Genomic DNA, 23318 nt, shown 5'->3' on the forward strand with positions numbered 1-23318 from the left:
GGCGCGCACAAGCCCCGGGATGCATGAACATCCCGGGGATTTCCTGGGGGGCATGTCGGGGGCGTGCGGGGGGCGTGTCACGGCTGGCGCCTCATCCTGAGCATTACGGGGGCGTGGCCACGGGCATGGTTCCATCCCGGGGGCATGGCTGCAGCCTCCGGACCAGCCCCTGGAATGGAACATGGCGCGCCGGCAGCTATCCCGGCGACGCAAGTTAGGCCTGCCTTGGGCAGGCGTAACTTTTCGGACAAAGGTGGGGGGGGGGGTAGATAGGGCTGGGGGGGTGGGTTAGGTAGGGGAAGGGAGGGAAAACGTGTGGGGGGAGGCGGGAGGAAAGTTCCCTCTGAGGCCGCTCCGATTTCAGAGCGGCCACGAAGGGAATGGAGGCCGGCTACACGCCGATAGCGGATTTTAACAGATACGCATGGCGTATCTGTTAAAATCCGTATTTTAAATCTGTTAAAATCTGTATTGAAATCTGGTGTACTTTTGTTTGCGCCTGGTGTGCAAACAAAAGTACGCGAGCGCGTAGTTTTATAAAATCTGCCCCATCACGTTGATAATATAGCGTAGTCACTGTTTGCTTAAGATTCAGATGAAGAATCATCTTGTATGGGATTCTCATCTGAAACGGGAAGAAGTAATAGGTGACAAATCTTTGGGAGGATCAGTTAGTCCTGACTTAGCCTCCACTTCAGTGCAGCAGGGGAGAGATGAAACTGATGAGGAGGAGGAAGAGCAGTCAGCAAAGGCACAGAGGGTGACTCAGGCCCCTGGGATTGCTTCTCAGGGTGCACCCACTACCTCAGCTCCAGTGTCAGCTTCCACCCCCAAGGCTTTAGAGAAGGGAGAATCACAAAAGACATCTGCGATCTGGAGCCACTTTAAAGTGACAGATGACCCGCGTTTTGCTCGGTGTAATTACCGTGCCAGGGATATTAGCAGAGGCAAGCAAATGGAACATCTATCTAATTTTGGCATGATGCATCATATGAAGAGGCAACACCGAACAAGATTACCTTCTCAAAGATTTGCCCCTTGGTTCATTGGACCAATCCCAATAACTCGACGCATAGGACCTGTGACATCCCAGCTCCGACTGCCTCCTTCCTTGGGTATACATAATACCTTCCACGTTTCCTTACTTAAACCAGTGGTATTGTCCTGGCCTACCCGGAAGGTTATTGAGCCACCTGCGCTGGTGACAGAAACTGACATGACGTACCAAGTCCACGATATCCTTGATGTCTTCCATAGAGGTCGCCGATGGGAGTACCTCCTCTCCTGGGAGGGTTACAGACCCGAGGAAAACTTTTGGGAACCTGCCAAGAATATCCTAGATAAGACCATCTTCAGGAATTTCTATTGTGCCCATCCGGGCAAACCCCGACCTCCAGGACGGGGGCATAAAGGGGGGATACTGTTATGCTTGCCGCCCATGGGAGGCCCGCGGCGTGGCCCTCTCACCTTCCCAGACGGACCTCAGCGCTCAGCTCACCATCGCTGGCGGCAGTCAGCCACCGGCTCCAACCTCGAGCCCTCGCTTCCCTGGCCCTGCCGTGCTGCCCGGGACCTCCAGCCAGGATTCCTCCTTCAAGCAGACCTCTCCGCTTGCTCCATGGAGAGACGCCGCTGCCAGCGCTGTGCCCCCTCCTAGGCGCGCAAGCATCTCTGACGCTTTTAAAGGGCCCGTGGTGGGAACCTGGCCTTGGACCCGGATGCTGACGTCACTACTCTCAGCGTATTTAAGCTCGGGCAGCGCTCCTAAGCGTTGCCTTTGCAACAGGTCTCTTTGGTTCCCTGTTTCCGGTTTCCGAGAGCTAGTTGCTGTCTCCTCATTGTTCCTGTGTTTCCTGGTTCTTGATCTTCGTGTTAGTCTTGTTTGTCTTCTGTATTATCCACCTGGTTTAACCTTTGCTACACCTGACTTCTCCTGCCTTCTCCAAGCCTGACCTCTGCTACGTCTGCCACCACGCCTGCCTTCTCCGTGCCTTGACCATTGCTACTTCTGACCATGCCTGCCTTCTCTGTGCCCTGACCATTGCTACAGATGACTTTGCTATAGACTCTCTTGTCCAGAGTTCTACATTGCTTGCCACATCTTCCATTGGCTGCCAGCTTCCATATGAGCTTGACACTGACATCTGTCTCTATCCTCTGGACATGGACTCTCAAGGCTTCGGCCTTTCCTTGCTCAAGCACCTTCAGTCACTCCTGGTTCCTTGGTGCTTGGGTTTCAGTTCCGCAACCCGTCTTGGATAGACTTACACCACCTGCTGGCTGCTGTCTCTGGGCTGAACTATCTACCTTCATTGTCCTATCTCGAGGCCCACCTAAGTCCTGCCAGCCCCAGCACCCAAAGGCTCAACCCAAGGGGAATGTGGGCTGGTAAAGCTCCAGTGGCCTCTAGCTTCAGCCCCCTCTACCTGCTGACGGTGGGGACCCATAGGCCCTTGCCCACGGATTGTGTCAACTCCATCTCAGCCCAAGAATCCACCTCCAGTGCAACTATTGACTGGTTACTTACATTTTGACTGCAGCAAGATGTGAGATTGTGGCTCACTGGAAGGAGAGAAAAGCACCAGATGAACTTTCGGTGTACAAAAGACTTTTATTTGTCTATCAGATGGAGAATTTGATAGCTCTGAAAAGGAATAGAAAGGAGAAATTTAATTCAGTTTGGTCGTCTTTCAAACTTGGTTGGCAGACAAAAGCAAGACTTTTCTACTGAACTGAGAGGTGAGGGGAAGGAAGGATATTAAACTGTGTATTTCATGTTGTGATTCTATTTCTGGGAAACTTTAAATAAAAATTAAATTAAAAAAAAAATTTCTATCATAGATCCTAAAGCAGGGCTTCCCAAACCTGTCCTGGGCACCCCACAGCCAGTCGGGTTTTCAGGATATCCACAATGAATATGTATGAGGTAACTTTACATATGTGGAGTCTTCATGGTATGCAAATGTATCTCATGCATATTCATTGTGGATATCCTGAAAACCCAGGACAGGTTTGGGAAAGCCCTGTCCTAAGGTATACATGTCCAACCAGCTTGTTGCTGCTGTATTGGACAGATCCATGTCTCATAACGATTCATTAAGATTTTGTATGTCTGGCATAGAATTCCATCTCAGCATCAGTAACATTGGTAACTATTGTGTTTCTTTTAAATTGACAGCTTCCAAAATATGAAACATCTGACACTATTAAAGTCACCAGTGAAGCTGGTTATGGGACCTGCGGTAATGATGATGCTCAAGAAAACACAGAAAGGGCTGCTCAAAAGACGTCGGCAAATGGCGCAGAGAAAGTACTCAGCACTGAAAAGGTATGCATTTCTTTTGTAATCTCTTATATTGTTTTATGTAATTTCTGGATTGTGAAATCAAAATCCCTTAAACGTATTGCTTTGATGGTATTAAGTGTTATGTTATCATTAGGAAAGTAAAAAGGATTATGTTAAAGGGATCACTGTCTGTAGGCATATTAACTCTCCAAAATCAAGAAAGAATTTCAACCAATTTGTCACGCAAGAAGAAAATGTGAATATCTCAAAATCCAGAAACGTCAAAGCAGTATTCTTAGAGAACTGAGCCTCCAAAAAAATTGCCTTTGCTTTCTTTGGGAAAAAAATTCCCCTTTATTTTCTACTGGGGAAAAAGTCCCCAATGCTTTTAATGGGAAACTATTAGAAGATGTTTTAACTGTTAGAATGTGGAATAGTTCTGATTTCACACCCCAGATACCACCTACACTCCCTAAACTCACACACCCCAACCATATCCCTGAAATATCCACACCCTACAACTCCCCTTACAACCCTGCCACACAAAACCATCCACAGAATTCCTCCCCAACACAAACCTAACCAAACGTACACATCCATCACCCTGACAACACACCCTGACACTTAAAAAACTCCATTTACACCAGCCAACATATACATACCCATACCTCTCAGGCACCCACCCACACCTCCGAGGCACCTTTCACACATATCCAATTTACATATAACCCACACACCCACAAATACTACACACATTCCTTCTCAACCACATCCATTTACTTCAAACACAAAGCCATAACCGCAAAAATACATACCCCACAACTCCCAAACACACAAAACCCCTTCACAAACCCCTCCTACCCACCCAAAAACACATGCACACCCCACACATCCATCCCTCTGGCTCTTCCCTCACAAACACACACACACACTACAAACAACCCTATAATCCCTGCATACACACCCCCAGATGCTAAACACACACCTCCACTAACCACATGTGCCTAGCCATGTATGCACATAGACATCCCTCCTACACACAACCACACTCAATCCCACGCAGACCCCACTCCATAGAACCCATCTATACCTAGTTCACACACACCCACTATTCCCCCATACCCACCACCACCACCACTTCAACACCCACACTCACACCACTTCTTCAAATCTATTTTGGAAAGCATTCCCAAAGCCATGCCTTTGCATGCTATCCTTACTTGTTTAAAGTGACAACCTATGAAATCCATATTTAAAAGTTACCTGTCTAGGGAAGATAGCTGATTAAACATATCCAGCTAACTATGCTGGATACTCAGCAGCACAGCTGTGCCACTGAATATACCTGGATAACTTTTAGTAGCTGGATAAATTTATCTGGCTAACTTTAGACCTGAGCAAGTCTAACTTATCTGGCTAATTTATCATGCTAAGTTAAATGGATAAGTAGCTTTCCCAATTATATCCCTGTCCCGCCCAACACTTAAATAGAGAACTACTTAGCTGGATAAATAATTATCCAGCTAAGTGGTGGCCACTGAACGCAGCCAGGAGAAGCTGGGAAAATAGTCAGGAATGCGAAAATTGAAATAGAAGAAAAAATAGAAAATACGGTAAAGCAGGGGACAAGACTTTTATTTTTTTAATATGTTGGTGATAGAAGGAAAGGCAAACTTGGCATTGTGAGACTCAGAGGTAAAGGGGAGAAATATGTAGAGGCTGATGAGGAAAAAGCAAAATTGCTTAACAAATATTTCTGTTCAGTGTTCACTGTGGAAGGACCTGGAACAGGTTCACATAAAACAAACACAAGATTAGAAGTGAGGTAAATCTCAATCGATTTTCAGAGCAGTGTGTTTGTGAGGAGCCAACTAAACTTAAAATAGATAAGGCAATCGGGCCAGATGGGATACATCTGAGGGTATGAAGGGAACTTAGAGATGTCCTGGCAGCTCTGCTGGCTGACCTTCTCAATGCTTCTTTAGAGTCTGGAGTAGTTCCAGAGGATTACAAAATGGCAGATACGGTTCCTATTCAAAAGTGGCAGTCAGGAGGAGGCTGGAAGCTACAGGCCAGTTAGTCTGACCTCTGTAGTCAGCAAACTAATGGAATCGATGCTAAAACAGAGGATAGTGCAATTTTTGGAATCCAAAGGATTGCGAGATCAGAGGCAACATGGTTCTACCAGGGGTAAATCTTGTCAGATGAATGTGATAATTTTTTTGATTGGTCAACCAGACAGATCAAGAGAGAGAGCTAGATGTAGTGTACTTGGATTTCAGCAAGGCCTTTGACACGGTTCTTCACAGAAGACTTATAAATAAATTGTGCACCATTGGTATGGATCCTAAAGTGACTGACTGGCTGAGTGGGAGGTGACAAAGGGTAGTGGTAAATGGAGTTTTCTCTGAGGAGGGGGTTGTTACTAATGGTGTGCCATATGAATCGGTCCTTGGACCAGTTCTTTTCAACATTTTTGTGAGTGACATAAAAGAAGGGCTGTCGGGAAAGGTTTGTCTTTTTGCTGATATCAAAATCTGTCACACTTTCAAATATCTCAAAGGTTTCCATGCACTGGAGAGGAGCCTTTTACATTGGAAAGTAGGTTCTAGAATGAGGATCATGAGATGAGGTCAAAAGGGGATAGACTCAGGAGAAATCTTAGGAAATATTTCTTTAAATATGTGTGGAACAGCCTCCCCAGTGGAAGTGATGAGACAAAAACAGTATCTGAATTCAAGAAAGCATGAAATAAATATAGGGGATTCTTTATGGGATGATAGTAATTATAATACTTAAATTAATTGGACAAATGGGCAGACTGGATGGGTCATAAGTCTTTTTCTGCCACTAGCCCAATAAGTCAGAACTTATTGGGCTAAGTGTTGCTGAATATTGGGCCCTATAGTTTTTAAGTGTATATTTGTTACAAAAAAAATTAAGTAATCTCCATAGTATAAGGTGAAAATGAGTGTTCCATTCAAATTACTAACCTTATATTTGAAAAGTCTGTAAGAGATTATTGATGGCAGTGTTCCCTTTAAGCTGCACAGAGGACTGCAGACCATATTCTAAATGCCAGACATACTGCAAAAATTTCATGGTTTGAACCACATGGGCATACAATTCCCTTGGGACCTGCCTGCCCCATACAGTTCAAACCAATAAAAAATCTAATTATTGAAGCCTGAGTAACTGAAGCAAAATTTCATTCTTGAAGTAGCAAAACTGATTGGTCTTTCTTCTTATAAGACTCTAAAAGATCAGGTGAAGGAAGCTATAAAGCTGGCTCTCAAAGTTGGCTATCGGCATATAGATGGAGCCTATATATATGGTAATGAAGAATATATTGGACCAGCTATTCAAGAAAAGATTGCAGATGGCACAGTGAAGAGAGAGGACATATTCTATACTGGAAAGGTGAGCTTTATTGTTCTCTAAAATTGAATGTGATTTCTTTTAATTTGAGATTTCTATTCTGCCTTTCTAGGCATAATGCCAGTATATAGCAGGATGCACCACACCAAATTAAAAACACAAACAAGGACATATGCCATATAAAACAGCAATATAAAATCAAACACAGGGCAAAAAAGGCAAATCAACAGAAACAATTTGGTCAATACCCAAAACCTAAATCAAATATAATATAACAAATCAAATAAAAATAGCAAAAACAAATACAATGTCATGTATTTGAGAGACTCCTGTGTTTTACTCTGGTCAATGAACATTTATAGTAACATATGAACATAAAAAAATGCCATACTAGGTCAGACCAAAGGTCCATCAAGCCCAGCATCCTGGTCTCTTATAGTGGCCAATGCAGGACACAACTACCCAGCAGCATCCCAAAGAATAGATCCAATCCTTCTTGCTCATACCAGAGATAAGCAGTGGCTTTCCCAAGCCTACATGGCTAAAATTGTTTTATGGACTTTTGCTCCAGGAACCTGTTCAAACCCATTTTGAACTGAGTTAGTCTAGGGATGTGCAGAATAACTTTGTTTTCATTTGAAAATTAATTTCATGGGAACCGCAATTCATTTCTTTAGTTTCAAAATAACAACAACAACAAAATGTTTTAAGTCAATAGGGGAAGCATTACAGTCTATATTGGACTTCAGAATTGGGATTTTATAATCAATTGTCTTAGAACTTGTTAGAATAAATCATCAAGAAGATGGAAAGAACTCCAAGGTACCTAGAAAGACTGTGGAAAGTGATACCAAAAGTGGCATCTATAAATCTATAACCTAAAGCTCAGGGCTGGTGAAAGGGTATTAGGCACCCTAGGTGAAACTTCAGCCATGCTGCTCCCCCTCCCCCCCCCCCCCCCCCCCACACACACACACAATTAACTTACATTGTGCATGAAAATGAATAACGAAGTCTGTATTTAAAACAGAAAATTTATTTGACATGAAAAGGCAAATAATAATGTACAATAACTTAACCAGTCTAGCTTCAGGCAGAATACTGTAGATATTCAACAAAATAGAGTGGTACATTCTATATGATTTTTATGATTTTAGTTTTTTTATGCCTTCTAGAATTTTTATATTTTGTTTTAAAATTATTTAATGTTTTATTGTGTTTTTTATGTTTCGAATGTTCAATGTTTTTATGAAGCTCCAATTGAATTTTATGCCATGTAAACCATTGAGATGGTTTGTCTTATCGATGGTATAGAAAATCTTATAAATAAATAAATAAACATAAATAAACATAAACCAAGGCTATACTTGTTGCTCAAACACAACAGAAATATTTACAGTATAGAACAGTTAACAGGACAAAAAATATAGAATATTCAATCCAAATGTAAACAATTTGTGCTACACTTAACATAGGATCTGTATTAGAAAGACTGCACTTTAGAATTTTACTTTCCTTGCTTTCAGTTTAGCAAATGTACAAATAAGTTTCTTCAAGTCAAGATTTTGTGCAATTTCATTTTCTATTGACAAGGTGGCCAGCCCAACAAGTCTTTCTTGCATCATTGAGGAACGAATATATGTTTTAATCAACTTTAACTTGGAAAAGCTTCACTCACCACTGGCCATAGAAACAGGAAGGGTTAAGAGGATGCGGAGGGCATGAAATATGTTAGGGAAATTATCTGTCAGTTTATGTCTGCATATAAAGTTCAATATATCTTGTGGTAATGAGCTCTTCTGAATTCATCTTGCGATGGCTTGCAATTCACTGCACATATCAGAAGCAACAATATCTTTGGAATCCCCATTTGTAAAGCTTTCTCCAATTTCAAGCACTGTTCCAAAATTTCCTTTGATGTACTAATTTGCAAACTGTGAATATTGTAGAGGAAGTCAAACCCAGAACTAATTTCATGCATCTGTGTGAATCTTTCTTCAACTGATTGTATTGTTGTATCAAGGACTGCAAAATAAAAGTTCTCTTTGAAGTTTTTCTCAGCACTCTGAATAGGGTTATCATCAGCTTCATATGTGAACTGCTTCTTTTTTTTTCCTAATTTGGACTGGATCTGGTTCAAAGCATACTGGTATCTCCAACTCCTCAGTAAGTTCACGTGCATCTACCAGTGTTTTCGTAAACCCTTCATCACTCCTGCAGTCTAAAAGAAATGTCTTTGTTCCACTCAGTTGCTCAATGGCATTGTATATGTCAAATTCCTTCAATTGAAGTTGTTTACTAATCATATTGATCTCAAAAAGGATGTTATGCCACACAACAAGAGAAACCACAAACTTGAAACATGAAATACTTTTTGCAAGAGCTTGTGCCTCTACCGACAAGGTATTGCTAGATGATCCTGTTAGGGTAGTGTTGACAGCAATTTCAGTTAGTGCATCATAGATATCACCTAGTTGATAGCAAAGAGGTTTCAGTGCATGAATTCAACTTTCCCATCTTGTTTCACTCAATGGTTTCACTATAAGAGCAGGCACATTGTGCATTAGAACTTCCCAATGACGTGCTGAAGCAGAGAAATACACATAAATATTTTGTACTAGGTTAAAGAAAGCCATTGCTTCCAAGCAACATTTAGCAGCATCACTAACAACCAAATTCAAAGAATGTGCACTGCAAGGAACAAATAAAGTCCGTGGATTCATGTCCAAAATTCTTCGTTGTACACCATTTTCTTTCCCTTTCATATTGCTTCCATTATCATAGCCTTGACCACGTAAGTTTTCAATGGGCAATGACATATCTTCTAACTGGCAAAGGACAGTGTCTGCCATTACAGCACCAGTGGTCTCCTGGAGTGGCACAAATCCCAAGAAATGTTCCTTTATGCTTACAGGTTGAGAATTATCAGGGTCTGAAGCAATGTCCACAAAGAGAAGGATCATGGTCATTTGTTCAACATGGCCTACATCTGGTGTACAATCTAAAATGATTGAAAAATACTTGGCAGCATGAGCAGATTTTAGGATTTCTTTTTTGATAGCATTGGATAAAAGCTGAATCAGTTCATTTTGTATATCTTTGCCAAGGTAGTGGACATGTGTCTTGGTGTTTCTTATCTTACGAAGATGTTCATCCATAAGTGGGTCAAACAAAGCTAGATATTCTACAAATTTCAGGAAGTTTCCATTACCAGGTGTGTGCAATCTTTCATGTCTTCCCCAAAAGACCAGATTTTGTATACCAAGAACTCTCACCAAAGCAATCAGTTGTTCCAAAATTTGCTGCCAATATTTTTCTTGTTGTTTAATGAGATGCAAATTTTCTTAATCAATTGTTTTCATGTTTTTCAATCGCATTTCAAGTTCCTTCCACTTCTGAAAGTTCTCCAAGTATTCACCATTTCTTTCGTGCAAATCTAGAATTGCATGTTCTACCAATCTTTGGAATCTTTCTTAGCAAGAGATGATGCACCAGTGTTAATGGTAAACAGCATGCAATAAAAGCAAAACACAGAGTCCTCTGACACAGAGTACTGTAGCCACGAACGGGGAATTTCGTCTCCATTGCCAAGTCTCCTTTTGTAATGAACTGTTGAGAATTTTCTTTGATTACTATCTTTAGGGAAATCAAATTGCAGAACTTGTTCTAGTCCATTTTCCACCAAAATTTGTTGCATACGATCATCGCTTTTGGATTATAAATTGACCCAAGTAGCAGGATCACCATAGTCCAACTTCATGGTATGTTCTTCACATCCTTTCAAATCTTGATCCTTTTAGGCCTCACTTGGTTCGTCATCTATATTTTTATGTTCTTCAAATTCTTCTTCAGATTGTGAAACTGTAGGCAAAATAGTCATCTCAGCTTCAGTCTCAGACAGATCCCTTGAGCTATCTTCTTCTTGATGCTGTGGATGAAAATATTTCAGCAAGGAATCTTCTTGCTTTGCCTGTTCTTAAGAACATAAGAACATAAGAAAATGCCATACTGGGTCAGACCAAGGGTCCATCAAGCCCAGCATCCTGTTTCCAACAGTGGCCAATAGAGGTGTGAATCGTGTGATCGATTGTCTTAACGATCGATTTTGGCTGGGGGGGGAGGGAAATCTTATCGTCGGGTTTTTTTGTTTTAAAAAATCGTTAAAAATCGGGGGAGGGTGGGAAAACTGGCACACCAAAAAAACCCTAAAACCCACCCCGAACCTTTAAAAGAAATCCCCCACCCTCCCGAACCCCCCCAAAATGTTTTAAATTACCTGGGGTCCATTGGGGGTTCCCGACGCGATCTCCCTCTCTCTCTCTGGCCACGGCTGCATTGAGAAGTGGCCCTTTGCCCTTATCATGTGACAGGGCAAAGGTAGCGCCGGTGTCATTTTGTTTCCTGGCTCCCGACGTCATGCCTGCTGGAGATCGCCCCCGGACCTCCGCTGGACCCCCAGGGACTTTTGGCCAACTTGGGGGGCCTCCTGACCCCCACAAGACTTGCCAAAAGTCCAGTGGGGGTCCGGGAGCGACTTCCTGCACGCGGGCCATATTGCCAATCTTCAAAATGGTGCCGGCGCTACCTTTGCCCTCACTATGTCATACGGGTGACGTCGCGTAGCCGCGCGTATCCTCTAAAATCCTGGATCGGCGCGCGCAAGACTACCGATTTTGGGCAGCCGGCGCACGCCGAGCCGCGCAGCCTGCCTCCGTTCCTCTACCTAACCCACCCCCCCGGCCCTATCTAAAACCCCCCTACCTTTATCCACGCGCGCCAGCAGGCTGCTGGCACGCTGAGACCCGACCCAGGGGCGGTTCCGGAGGGCGCGGCCACGCCCCCGGAACGCCCTGGCCCAAAAACCATGCCCCCGGGCCCGCCCCCGAAACACCACGTCCCGCCCCCAAAACGCCGCGTCATTCGGCCCCGCTCCCCCGACACGCCCCCGTCCAAAAACCCCGGGACCTACGCGCGTCCCGGGGTTCTGTGCGCGCCGGCGGCATATGGAAAATAGGCGCGCCGACGCGCAAGGCCCTGCTCGCATAAATCCGGGCGGATTTACGCGAGCAGGGCTTTTAAAATCTGCCCGTTAGAGAATAGCCACTGCCATTAGCAATGGTAACACGGAATAGACTTAGTTTTTGGGTACTTGCCAGGCTCTTATGGCCTGGATTGGCCACTGTTGGAAACAGGATGCTGGGCTTGATGGACCCTTGGTCTGACCCAGTATGGCATTTTCTTATGTTCTTATGTCCTTCAATGGGAATAATTGGCAAACAGTTGCATTCACGTTACCGAGCCACTGTGCTGAGTAAAACTCAGTTTTAGCTTACAAGTCACAGTTATAGTGACCTGCAAAATCGGTTCTGGCAGCAAGGCTTTCAGACTGAGCTTTCAGGAGCCCATGAAGAAAAGCCATGGGGAAAAGCCCTTAGCAAAGGCTCTTTCAGAGTGTTCCCCAGGATAATATCCATTCAGAGTAACTCAAAAAGTCCTTTTCTCAGAGTCTCTCTCTTGAATATTTAGTTTCATAGGGGTCTAACGTTGATCCGGGGATATTGCTACTTCCCATAGACGCAGGCTTGATGGATGCAAATGATGTCATTTGAGTCCCAGTGCATAGGAATATTCTCATACGCTCATTAGAGTCCATCAACAAAACAAATGTTAGAACAATACCCATTTCATAGCTGGTATCAGGCAGAATACAAAGTTTCACCAAGGACATGTTCACTCTTCTGATCCAAGGACATGTTCTCAGTTCTGATCCAAGGTTTTCCTTTCATTTGGGAGGTGATGACAACTCTTTGATATGAAAAAACAAACACAGTCTTTTCTTCTCTGTGTAAAAAGAGTCTCTTATATAGTTGCCAAAAACATCATATGGCTGAAAAACTCCATGTCTGCATTGCTTTAGGCCTGCACCTTTTACTCAGACTGTGTGCATAGAAGTAGGCCTCAGGTTCATGATGCACATCCTGTTTAGGGCAATTGGCCTATACCAGGTGGCAGGGAGGGAAAATTGGTCGATTATGCCAGGAAGAGGTGAGGGAGGCAGAGGAAAAGGAATGTGATTATGACGGGATAGGGGAAAGAGAAGTGGATGTGCATTTACATAATCCCCTGCTTATAATGTCACCCCATGTCACTGCCTCAGATAAAACCTGGTCTATTGGCTGTTTGTTGTGTGTTTATTCTGCTGTAGGTAAAAACAATAAAACTCTGTTTGCAATGAGGAGTCTGCATACCTTTTATAATCAATCTTGTTTACATAGATATGGTATAAAAATAGTCTTTAATTCCTTAATTATTTTTTATGAATATTTTTCAGCTTTGGAATACATTTCACAAACCAGAGTTTGTCCAAACAGCATTGAAAAGAACCCTAAAATCTCTTCAGCTGGATTACATTGATCTGTACATCATTCACTGGCCCGTAAGCTTTAAGGTAGAGTATTTGGGAGAGAATGTGCAAAAATGTCTTTTCCTATATAATAAATCAATAAAGAGTCAAATTAGGCTGCTTATTATATGAAGGAATAGAAAAAAATATTTTAATAATTTAGATGCTTGCAAACATTTTTAGGACCTATGGAACTTTTTTTTACTCTTCTTTTCTTTTACTTATTTTTTGCTATTGTGCTCTTTATTTTTTGTCTATTTTGCCTTTAATTTTGCTATTTATGTGGTTGATCCTCTGGTAAGCCACCAGATGGCTCTATGTCCCTGCACATTAGAAATTATAACATTTTTAGTGAGATTTCCATTCCTTTCAGCCCCTCCCAATCTGGATGAATGTGATCGGTCAGTCTCAGGGTACTTTGTGGATCTAAGGGAAGAAGTGAGATGACATTTTTGTTAGGGACTTGGAGGAGTAAGAAGCACATTGAATTTTTTTCTTTAGAGTAGGGCCTAACCCCTTACTGTTTCTTTGGAACTCCCTGCCAGTGGGTTTTGCCTTTGTGTCCTTACAGACTTTCCTTTAGTGTGGAGTGGATGCCTGGTTTTTTTGGGGGTTTTTTTTTTAGTGAAGGCCCATTTCCCCAAGCTGAAAGCCAGGACACTGTAGCTGTTGTAAGCTGCCCAGGGGCAAGGAAGATCTACAGTAAAGGTGATTTTTGTTCCGTCCAAGAGGCTTCGGTTTTATCATCTAACATATTGGTTTTTGGAAGTGTTTTTGTGTCCACCCCTCCCCACTCTGGGATGTAGGGCTGCAGGAGCCAGAAATTTTCATCAGACCATCCCATCTGGAAGGTCACATCAACAAAAGTAGCATGGAGAATGGGAGCAAAAGTATCTGAAGATCTTCCATCAGGATCTTCACCCTCAGGGACAAGGACATAGGCTGGGTGGGTACGAGAGACTGAGCAGTTTGGACTAAGGTTGGATTTTTCCGTGGCTAAGGGGAGCCCATCACTCATAGGATTTCCTTGAACATCTGGAATAGTTTATTCACCAAGTAAAGAATTGGCAAGCTAAATCCCAGAGATTTGAGAGACAGGACCCAAACCCAGAGAAAGTGAAACACCTGTAAGCAACACAGCTGTAATTTTACCCTTTGGATTGATTGGGCATTGATTTAACTTTAAAAGAATCAGTAAACTTTATTTTGAACATCCAGCACAGAGCCCAGCCTGTTTTGTCCCAGCATCTTATCACATTATTCACATTAAAAGGTGAATTTTGAAACTGGCGCACGGGTGCATATGTGTGTATGTGTGTTGGCCCATACCCAGCTTGCCAGTATTCATCTCCGCTTGTGATGAGAATTATAAATATATCTTGAAGCAATCGTACTCTCACCTACAAAAAAGTTCTATTGAACTGACTTAATTTCAAAAAATTCAAAAAATCAATTAAGGAAAAAGAGGTAAGTTTCATATTAGAGATGCACGCCTCCTCGGCGTTGCCTCTTTCTTGTTATTTAATCATTAACTTGCCTCCTTCCTCCTTTGTGTGTTTTTTATTTATTATTCAAAAAAAAATTTTTAAATGTATTTTTTAAAGTATGAATTTTTTCTAAAAATTAATTATTTTCCCCACCTTGCATAATAGGATCATTTAGATTTTTTTCTTTGCCAAAATTTTTTTTTATTAAATGTTCAAGTTCTTTTTCCCTATGCTTGGGGAGAATGTATTAAATCAATTATTTTAATATAAATTATTTATGAACGCCAGGCGTTCATAAATAATTTCCTTTAAACAGGAGATTTGAAACAGAAGGCGTTTATATTAAAATAATTGATTTAATACATTCTCCCCAAGCATAGGGAAAAAGAACTTGAACATTTAATAAAAAAATGTTTTGGCAAAGAAAAAAATCTAAATGATCCTATTATGCAAGGTGGAGAAAATAATTAATTTTTAGAAAAAATTCATACTTTAAAAAATACATTAAAAATTTTTTTTTTGAATAATAAATAAAAAACACACAAAGGAGGAAGGAGGCAAGTTAATGATTAAATAACAAGAAAGAGGCAACGCCGCGGAGGCGTGCATCTCTAATATGAAACTTACCTCTTTTTCCTTAATTGATTTTTTGAATTTTTTGAAATTAAGTCAGTTCAATAGAACTTTTTTGTAGGTGAGAGTACGATTGCTTCAAGGCCCATACCCAGGGACATGGTTATTTTATAACATATGAGTGAATATGCATACACGTTATAAAATAGCCGGCCGTGCGCACAAGTGCACCCAGTTTTAAGTGTACACGCGCCTGTGCATGCAAAAGCCTTTTCTACTACATAAGTGGGGGCATTTTAAAAGGGATGCGAGCTGACGCATTTGTCAGTTTTTCCAGTTCAATCCCAGTTCGCCCAGTTACCAGATAGGTCCTCCAACACCCCCTGGTTTGATAGCCTGTACACACCCCAGTTATCCTAGACCCTTTAAACCCCTCTGAAATAGCTTGCTATTGTTATTTTTTTGACTTACACGCCATCTATAACAGAAATAAAGTTACACAACAGGGGACATCAATGCATGCCGGATCGCATAAGTATTTATGCGCAAATTTCTGGTTAAAGCCCCGAAACGCCCATGTACTGCCCATGCCCCACTCAGACCATGCCCATGATCCACCCCTTTTTGAGACGTTCCGAGATGTGCATGCAGCGGCATTTATGTGCATATCCGGGCAGTTTTTTTAAGCTTGGTGCACACATCACGCTTTAAAAATTCACCTTTTTTAGAACAGCACTCCATCACCTGGGCCACTAAGGACTACCTCTACCCCTCCAGAAAGAATCCACCCCTTGGGAGCTGGGGAAAATGAGTGTGGAGATAGCTCCAGCAAATAAATACTTTTATGGCCCTTAGGGCCACTCACACCCTGGACAAAGGGTTACATTTATATTTTTGTGTTTCTTTTCTTTTCTTTTTACCTTTTGCTTTCCTTTGCTCTCCTCTTCCTTCTCTAATCACACTCCTTCCACCTTCTCCTTCCTCTCTCTCCTGGCACTGCCTCCCCTGCCCCTTTCTCTGTCAGCTGCTTCTTCTCAGCCTGCCACCAGCTGCAGCTCCAGTGTTTCAAAGACTAGGCCCTGTCGGCAGCAGCCACTCAAGTTCTTCAGTACTTGGGCCCTGCTGACAGCAGCCGCTGCAGGACTCCACTACCCTAAGCCTTACCAAAATCTCTTCTGGCAGTTGCTAGGGCACATGTTTTAGGTGCCTGGGAGACCTGGTGCCTGACATTTTTCCAGCATCGGTGATAGGATTTAATTCATGATCATAAAGTATGGTCTTTTTTGCTAACAGTTATACACAAATATGGTGAAGACCATTAAAATTATGTAATTTGATAACTGTTATAGTTTTCAATATGATGCAGCATTTATAAAAGGCTATCATGATAATTATTGAATGGAATTGTCTCCACTGTATTACACTTGAATTTGCAATGATACTTAACCAAACCCTGTATATTGAAAATTCAACAACACAGCTTGATTAAAGCATGACTTTCATGACCTCGTTTGCAACCAAAGAAATCTGTTTTGAATAGTTTGCTTATTTAGATCATTAATACATTTTAAGGATTCAAAATAAAGTTTTAGCTGCTGGTACCTTTAACATAATTTACAAAAAATATTAAGGCTGCAGTTAGGGTTGCTAACTGTCCAGTTTTGGACCAGACAGCCAGGTTTTCAGGCATTCTATACAGTGTCCAGGCAGAAGTACCAACCGGACACTAAATGTCTGGTGATGCTTGTGGATCCTCCTTTTTTCCACAGCCTCTTAGAGGAAGAGAAAGGCAGGTCGGAGTCTATTGGAGGAGAGCTGTGCTGTATCCCTGCCTCCTTTCCCATGCTGTGATTGGACAGCATAGGGAGAGGAGGTGGTGCACAGCACAGCCCTCAGCTCACATTGGTTCTGCAGATACATACACTGTTTAAGCAGTTCACTGGCAGAATCCAAAATTTATGCAAATGAGGGGGTACCATTCCCCCCCTCCCCCCACTCCTCAAGTGCCCAGACCTGGTTTATGGAACAGTTGGCAACCCTAGCTGCAGGGATCTACGCACCACTGCTGATGTATGGAATGGGGAAGGTTGTGCTCACTTACAAGAAGGAAGACGGCAAAGAGTGTGGACAGCAATACAGTGACAATTTAATGTCCAGGTTTCATAACAAAAAGAAAAAGGAAGATAAGTCCGTCAACAGTAAATCAAAAAATTTAAATCCAGATGCCTTGAGCTTTTTTTTTTTTTTTTTTTTTAATCCAGCAGTTTTTTCCTGCTTGTTCAGGATTCCAATTAGCTGGTGAGTCTTTCCCCCATTTTCTATTCCCTCCAGACATTGTAGCAAGAGCTCTTGGGCTGGGGCCATTCACCAGGGCTCCTGCCATGATCCCTGCAATCATGGGCCCTAAATCCATCCATTGGGTGTCACCTTTGCATAATAACTATAACTCTCTCACACCCCTGGGGCTCTGAACACTGCTTCCAACACAGAAAAGGAAAGACCCAAACCAGGAATTGAACCTCAGTCCCACTAAATGGCAGTCTGAGGCACTGCCCACTGAGCCACTGGACCAGCCCTGTGGGTTCTATGTGTTAACAATTAAATTCTCTGTAGGAATGTGCATAGTACATGATGAAACAAGCCTACTGTGAAGCTGAGTTTATTCAAAAGAATCTCAATATGTGCAAATAAATGTATCAACAAAGATGTCTTCTAAAAATGGGCTCCGGTTTTCTCTATGGGGAGGGCTATTTTCAGCCCCTTCCTTTGTGTACCTTGCGGGCCCAGAGTTTTCTTTTAAAATACTACTAGCAGCTGGTCCAAGTGGGGATTCTTTACCGCTGGTATTTTGCAGGTGCAAGTTATCTGCAATAAATAACTGCAAGGTGAATTTTTTGGGGTCCCACCACCTCCACCTCTAACCATGTCCCCAGCTCCATCCCATTTTTATAACATGTGCGCGCGGGTGCCGATCGCACGTGCAAGGAGGGGATTTTGTAACGCGCGGATTTTGTAACGCACGGCGACGCAATCGAGCCTTTCCCCAGTTCCCTCCCAGTCTGCTCCAATAAAGGTGTGAACTGGGAGGGAACTTCCCTAACCCCCTACCTATCCTTCCTCCCTTTCCCTCTCTTCTCCCCGACCTCTAAACCCCACCTACCTGCCCTCATTTTTTTTTTTTCAGTAAAGCTTGCTTGTTCTCAGGAGCTAAAATAAGCTCCGCGCACCGGCACTTCCGCACATACCGGGAGATACGCGTGTGGCCGGCCGCTCTGAAAATGCGCTCCTCCCGCACGTCTCTCCCGGTATTGGTGCGTGCCGGGGATTTAAAATTCCCCCGTAAGCCTTTGTGTATATCCGCAAGCCTTTTTCACTTGGTTCATGCCAGGATTGCAACATTATTCATTTAGAACCAAAGTTTCCCATATTACAACATAAAGCAATAAATCATGCTTAGAAATTACCTGCCCAGTATTAGCAGCGATTAACAAGAGAATGCGAAAAGATCTATGTGTCCTTTTAAATAAGCTTCAAACATTACTATTTAATCGCTTCAGAGTGTCGGTAAAGTGGTCATAAACCATAATTAAGAACGTGTAGGTTTTTATTTTTCTCTCAGGATTATGTCAAGGCATTTAATCTACATTTTCTGTTTTGAAAAACAGCAATAAATACAAATGATCAGAACTGAACAGTGTTTTTACAATTTTTTTTTAATTTTAATTTTTTTTTTTAATCTTTGTAAGTTTGGAGAAGATCCAATGCCATTCAACGAATCTGGAAAGATCATCTTTGAGAAAGTGGATCTTTGTGCTGTTTGGGAGGTAAGTAACACACAAATAGAAAAATCATGGGGCAGCATTTTAAATTCTAATCCAGCTAAGTTAATCTGTTATCTTGCCCATTCGCCTGAATTAACCAGTGACTAAGAAAACTTCAATCAGCCAAGGTGCCAGTGAAGCATAAAGTCACATAGATGTTTATAATCATAGATGAGACAGCCCCATAGGCTGACTTGGAATAGCGTTGTAAATGTGAACATTGTCCCTGGCTACAAGTGGGTTGTTACTGATTTATTCATTTTGTGTTTCATGAAGATTTTTTTTTCCTTTGTTAGTAGCCTATAATCACACATAAGGTGCCCAACCCACTTACTTTGAACCAAAAAGAAACGTAATAATATAAAACATTTCTAACACACTTCTTACTAGGTGTTGGGATTAACACTCCCTTCTTCAGGTCCAGACAGAATGAGCAGGTCAGAGTAAAAGATGACATTGCCAGAAATTACAAGTAAATCATAGATTACATGACAATAGTAGTGTGGAGAAAGTGTATATTTGTGTGGGGGTGTGGGGAGGGAGACAGGGTTTTATGTGTTAGAGTGTTAAGAGGCAGTAAAATTATTTCTGAATGTGAGTTAAAAAAAATCCAGGTCTCTGTTAAGTCAATCATTTTAACTTCAAAGGGATAATTTTATATAGCCCCTGCCCAATCTGGTCCTGGGCAGGACAAGAGCCCGAGTGGCATCCTTTCACCCTTTAACTGGAATTGAATATCTGGGTGACAATCCTCCTGGTTCTCCACTCTTTTGCCTCAGACTCTTGGGTTGAAACTCCAGGCACCTGAAAAATATCAGAAAAGACACACACTCTTCCACCATCTATTCTTCCTCTGACTGAGCACTGGATTCTGCAAAGAAAAATCCATTATCATTGCATGCATACTGCAGTGAGTGTCTGATGGCACCAATGCCATAGGTACTATGCAGCCTTCCATGTTCCCCACACTGGGGCTGATGCAATAAAGGTGCATAGAAAGCGGGTGCTGAACAGTAGCGCCCACTCTCTTAATGCGCGCATGGCGCCCCAAAGGGGGGGCGCCATGCAATATTAAAATTAGGGGGTCACGTTACCAAGGATGCGCTAGCAAGCGACCCTAGCGCATCCTTGCTAACGCGAAACCAGACAGTTTTCTTGACTGCTGTACGCCGGTCACAAAAAACGACGCCGGGTTTATCGGTGTCGATTTTCGTGACCGGCATACGGCAGTCACGAAAATCGACGCTGATAAACGCGTCGGTTTTCATGACTAGTTCGCTGAAAACCAACGCCGAGTTTATCAGTGTCGGTTTTCGTGGCTGTCCACCGCTAAGGAAAACCGACGCAGATAAACTCGGCATTGGTTTTTAGTGGTCAGGAAAACCAACGCTGGGTTTATCGGCGTCAGTTTTCCTTAGTGGTGGACAGCCACGAAAACCGACACTGATAAACTCGGCGTTCCCTGTACGTACCCGGATCAGTCCAGACCAAGGGTTGAGCCTCCTTTCCAGCAGGTGGAGACAGACTAAAACTGAAAAGGTGTCCTATATGAGCACAGAGCCCATCCTGTAACCCTTCAGTATTTGTCTGTCTCCCAGCAGGTGGATCAGCTTACCCTTCGGTCTCCTGATTTGGCTATTTAGCCGGCTATCCTTCTCTTTTTTGGATCAAGCAAATACTTAATCTTAGTTGTTTTGTTTGGCTCTTTCTTCTTGTAAAGATAATAAAATAGATCCCTTAGGATTTTTTTTCTTGTACAGGAGATGGTGCCGTCTCCTAGCTCTTGCCAGACTCAGGGGGGCTTAGCCCCTTGTGCACTGCATAGCCTGAGTCTGTCTGTGCTTCTTGGTGTGGGGACCGAGTCTGGTGGTCCAGTTCTCGTCTCCCCCTTCTCTGGCTGCCGAGGGGGCTTAGGGCCTTAGTGCTGTGCTCAGTTAAAAAAAAAAAGTTTTAAAAGTTAAATAGTTAACTTTTTCAGCACTTTTAAATTATTCTTGCCAATTTTATTTTTGAGTGTTCAGGGGGTCGAACTGGCAGCCAGACAGGCAGGAGTCAGCAGGTTCCTCCCCTGCTTCACTCCTGCTGGCGGGCTGCGAATCATTTTTTTTCAGACTTTTTTTCTCTTCAGTGCGGCTCTTCTAATGCCGCGGCCGGCAGCCTGCCTTGCTTGTGGGCTGCCCTCTTTGCGTTTTTCGCGGGAGGGACGTTGCTCTGCCTGCCTGCCGGGTGGGGAAGGCCCCTCCTCGGCAGGGCAGGCAAATTCAGCCCGGGGATCAAATCCCCAACACATGGCCAGGCCGTTCCCAGGTCGGCAAAGCCCGGGAACGGTGGCCATCTTGGATTTTTCGGCAGCTCCCATTTCGGAGCTGCCTGGGGTTGGGGAGCCAAATTTTTTGGAACTACCCCCGATTTAAGCCCAGAGGCCCCCCAGGATGTGATTCCTGGCCCCTCTGGGCCCCCCCCCCCCCATGGGAATTCCAGGACCTGTTTTTCTCCAGAATTTGTCTTGCATATGCATAAGTCCTACCTAGCTAGCCTGCAGGAGGAGGGGAAAGCCCCCCCCCCAGCAAAAATTCCTCACTCCATGCCGTTGACTTGTGGCCCGGCTGCGGAACCCCAGGGGTCCCTTCGGGTGTGGATGGTCCCGGGTGTGCCCCCCCCCTTTGACCACCTGGTGGACCCAATCCTCCCGGACCCCGACCCCCTTTCTGATTCCACGGCTGTCCTCCCTCCCCTGGAAGCGGATGACCCCAGGGCCTTCCGTATGCTTCCTATAATATTGCATGTATAACTACGATAACGTGACTCTACACAACCCGCTATCCCTTTAGAGCCTACACAACCTGCCCTCTTTCAGAAGCTAGATTTCACACCTGCCTTACCTAATCCTCCCCGTCTCCCACATTCCACCCACAACCTCTCCTCCATACCATAGAACAGTACCCACCCGTTACCTCATACTAACCCACCCCCCGCAGCGATCAACAGCCTACCCCACACACAACAATCCAACAATAGCAGAACCCCCAATCTCAACAACAATGACTCCACAACCTATTCCCACCATAAAACACTTCTACACCCCCCACAAAATGACCAGTCACTCAAACATAACACAACAAAACAGATCAATCATCCCCATTATGGCATCCCCCCTCACACAAATCCTGGGCATGCTATCTTTCTCCATTCTACTACTCCATGCCCAATCCATTCTAAAAAAGACCATTCTACTACAGGACATCCTCACAGACGAAGCCCCTGACATATGCGCCATCACGGAATCCTGGTTAAAAGATACCGACTCCGTCTTAATTAACCAACTCTCCTCAGATGCATACAGCTTATTTTCCATACCTAGAAATAAAAAAAAAGGAGGTGGACTACTCCTGGCCGCCAAAAAGAACTTCAACCTCACACTCCAAAATATTACATCACCCCCCAAACTGGAAATCAGCACATTCAAATCTAATTCCCTCCAAATCTGCTTAATCTATGCCCCCCCTGGCCTTCTCGAAAAAAACCCCTCCCCACTCATAGAATACATCTCCAAACACATAAACAATACCAAGCTTGCCATAATTCTGGGAGACCTGAATATTCATGTAGACCGCAACCCCCTCTCCCCATCTTGTGAAGCCATCTTGACAGCTATGACAGCACTTGGTTTCAAACAAAATGTCTCAGAACCAACACACAAGGCTGGGCATACACTCGACCTCATCTTCACCAACTCCTCAATCCAAACTGACCAACCCAGATGCACACCCATCCCCTGGTCAGACCACTTCCGAATAGACACGCGCTGTACAATCAAAGACACCCCTCCCCCCTCGCAACACAAAACAACAATAACATTTCGCAAAAAAGGCAAGACTGAAGACATCATGGATGCCCTCTCAAAAGAACTCCCCAACATAGACCTCACTGACGCAGACACAGCCACTAATTCATGGTTTCAAATCACCACAGACATAGCAGATAGACTCTGCCCATCCCTATCCAAAGAAATCAAAGCAAACAAAAATAATAAGAACCCATGGTATACAAATGAACTTAAAACCATGAAACTCGACCTTCGTAAAGCTGAAAAATCCTGGCGGAGGAACCAAACACCCACCATACTAGCACAGTTTCGCACCCTTCTACACACCTACAGAAAAGCCACTGAAAAAGCAAAGAAAGACTTCTATGCCGCAAGAATCCATCAGTTCCAATTCAACCCACAAGCCCTCTTCCAATACGTAACCAGCCTTATCACAGCTCCAGACAGACACAACCTTAACCACGACGATAAAACAAAATGCGAAAAATTAACATCATACTTCAATACTAAGGTACAGACCATCATGGCTCGTTTCACACCTAAC

General features: G+C 43.4%; 1 protein-coding gene across 1 annotated transcript in view; it reads left to right on the top strand.

Annotated features, from left to right (window-relative positions):
- Positions 1-23318, top strand: part of LOC115090540 (aldo-keto reductase family 1 member C1 homolog) — a 117055-nt gene that overhangs the window by 19671 nt on the left and 74066 nt on the right. Inside the window, exons 2-5 of the mRNA XM_029599763.1 lie at positions 3179-3328; positions 6539-6706; positions 12996-13112; positions 18874-18951. Coding sequence (XP_029455623.1) covers positions 3179-3328; positions 6539-6706; positions 12996-13112; positions 18874-18951 — 513 coding nt within the window. The remainder of the gene's footprint in view (positions 1-3178; positions 3329-6538; positions 6707-12995; positions 13113-18873; positions 18952-23318) is intronic.

The sequence above is a fragment of the Rhinatrema bivittatum genome, chromosome 4 (assembly GCF_901001135.1).
Source record: "Rhinatrema bivittatum chromosome 4, aRhiBiv1.1, whole genome shotgun sequence".
Lineage (NCBI taxonomy): Eukaryota > Metazoa > Chordata > Amphibia > Gymnophiona > Rhinatrematidae > Rhinatrema > Rhinatrema bivittatum.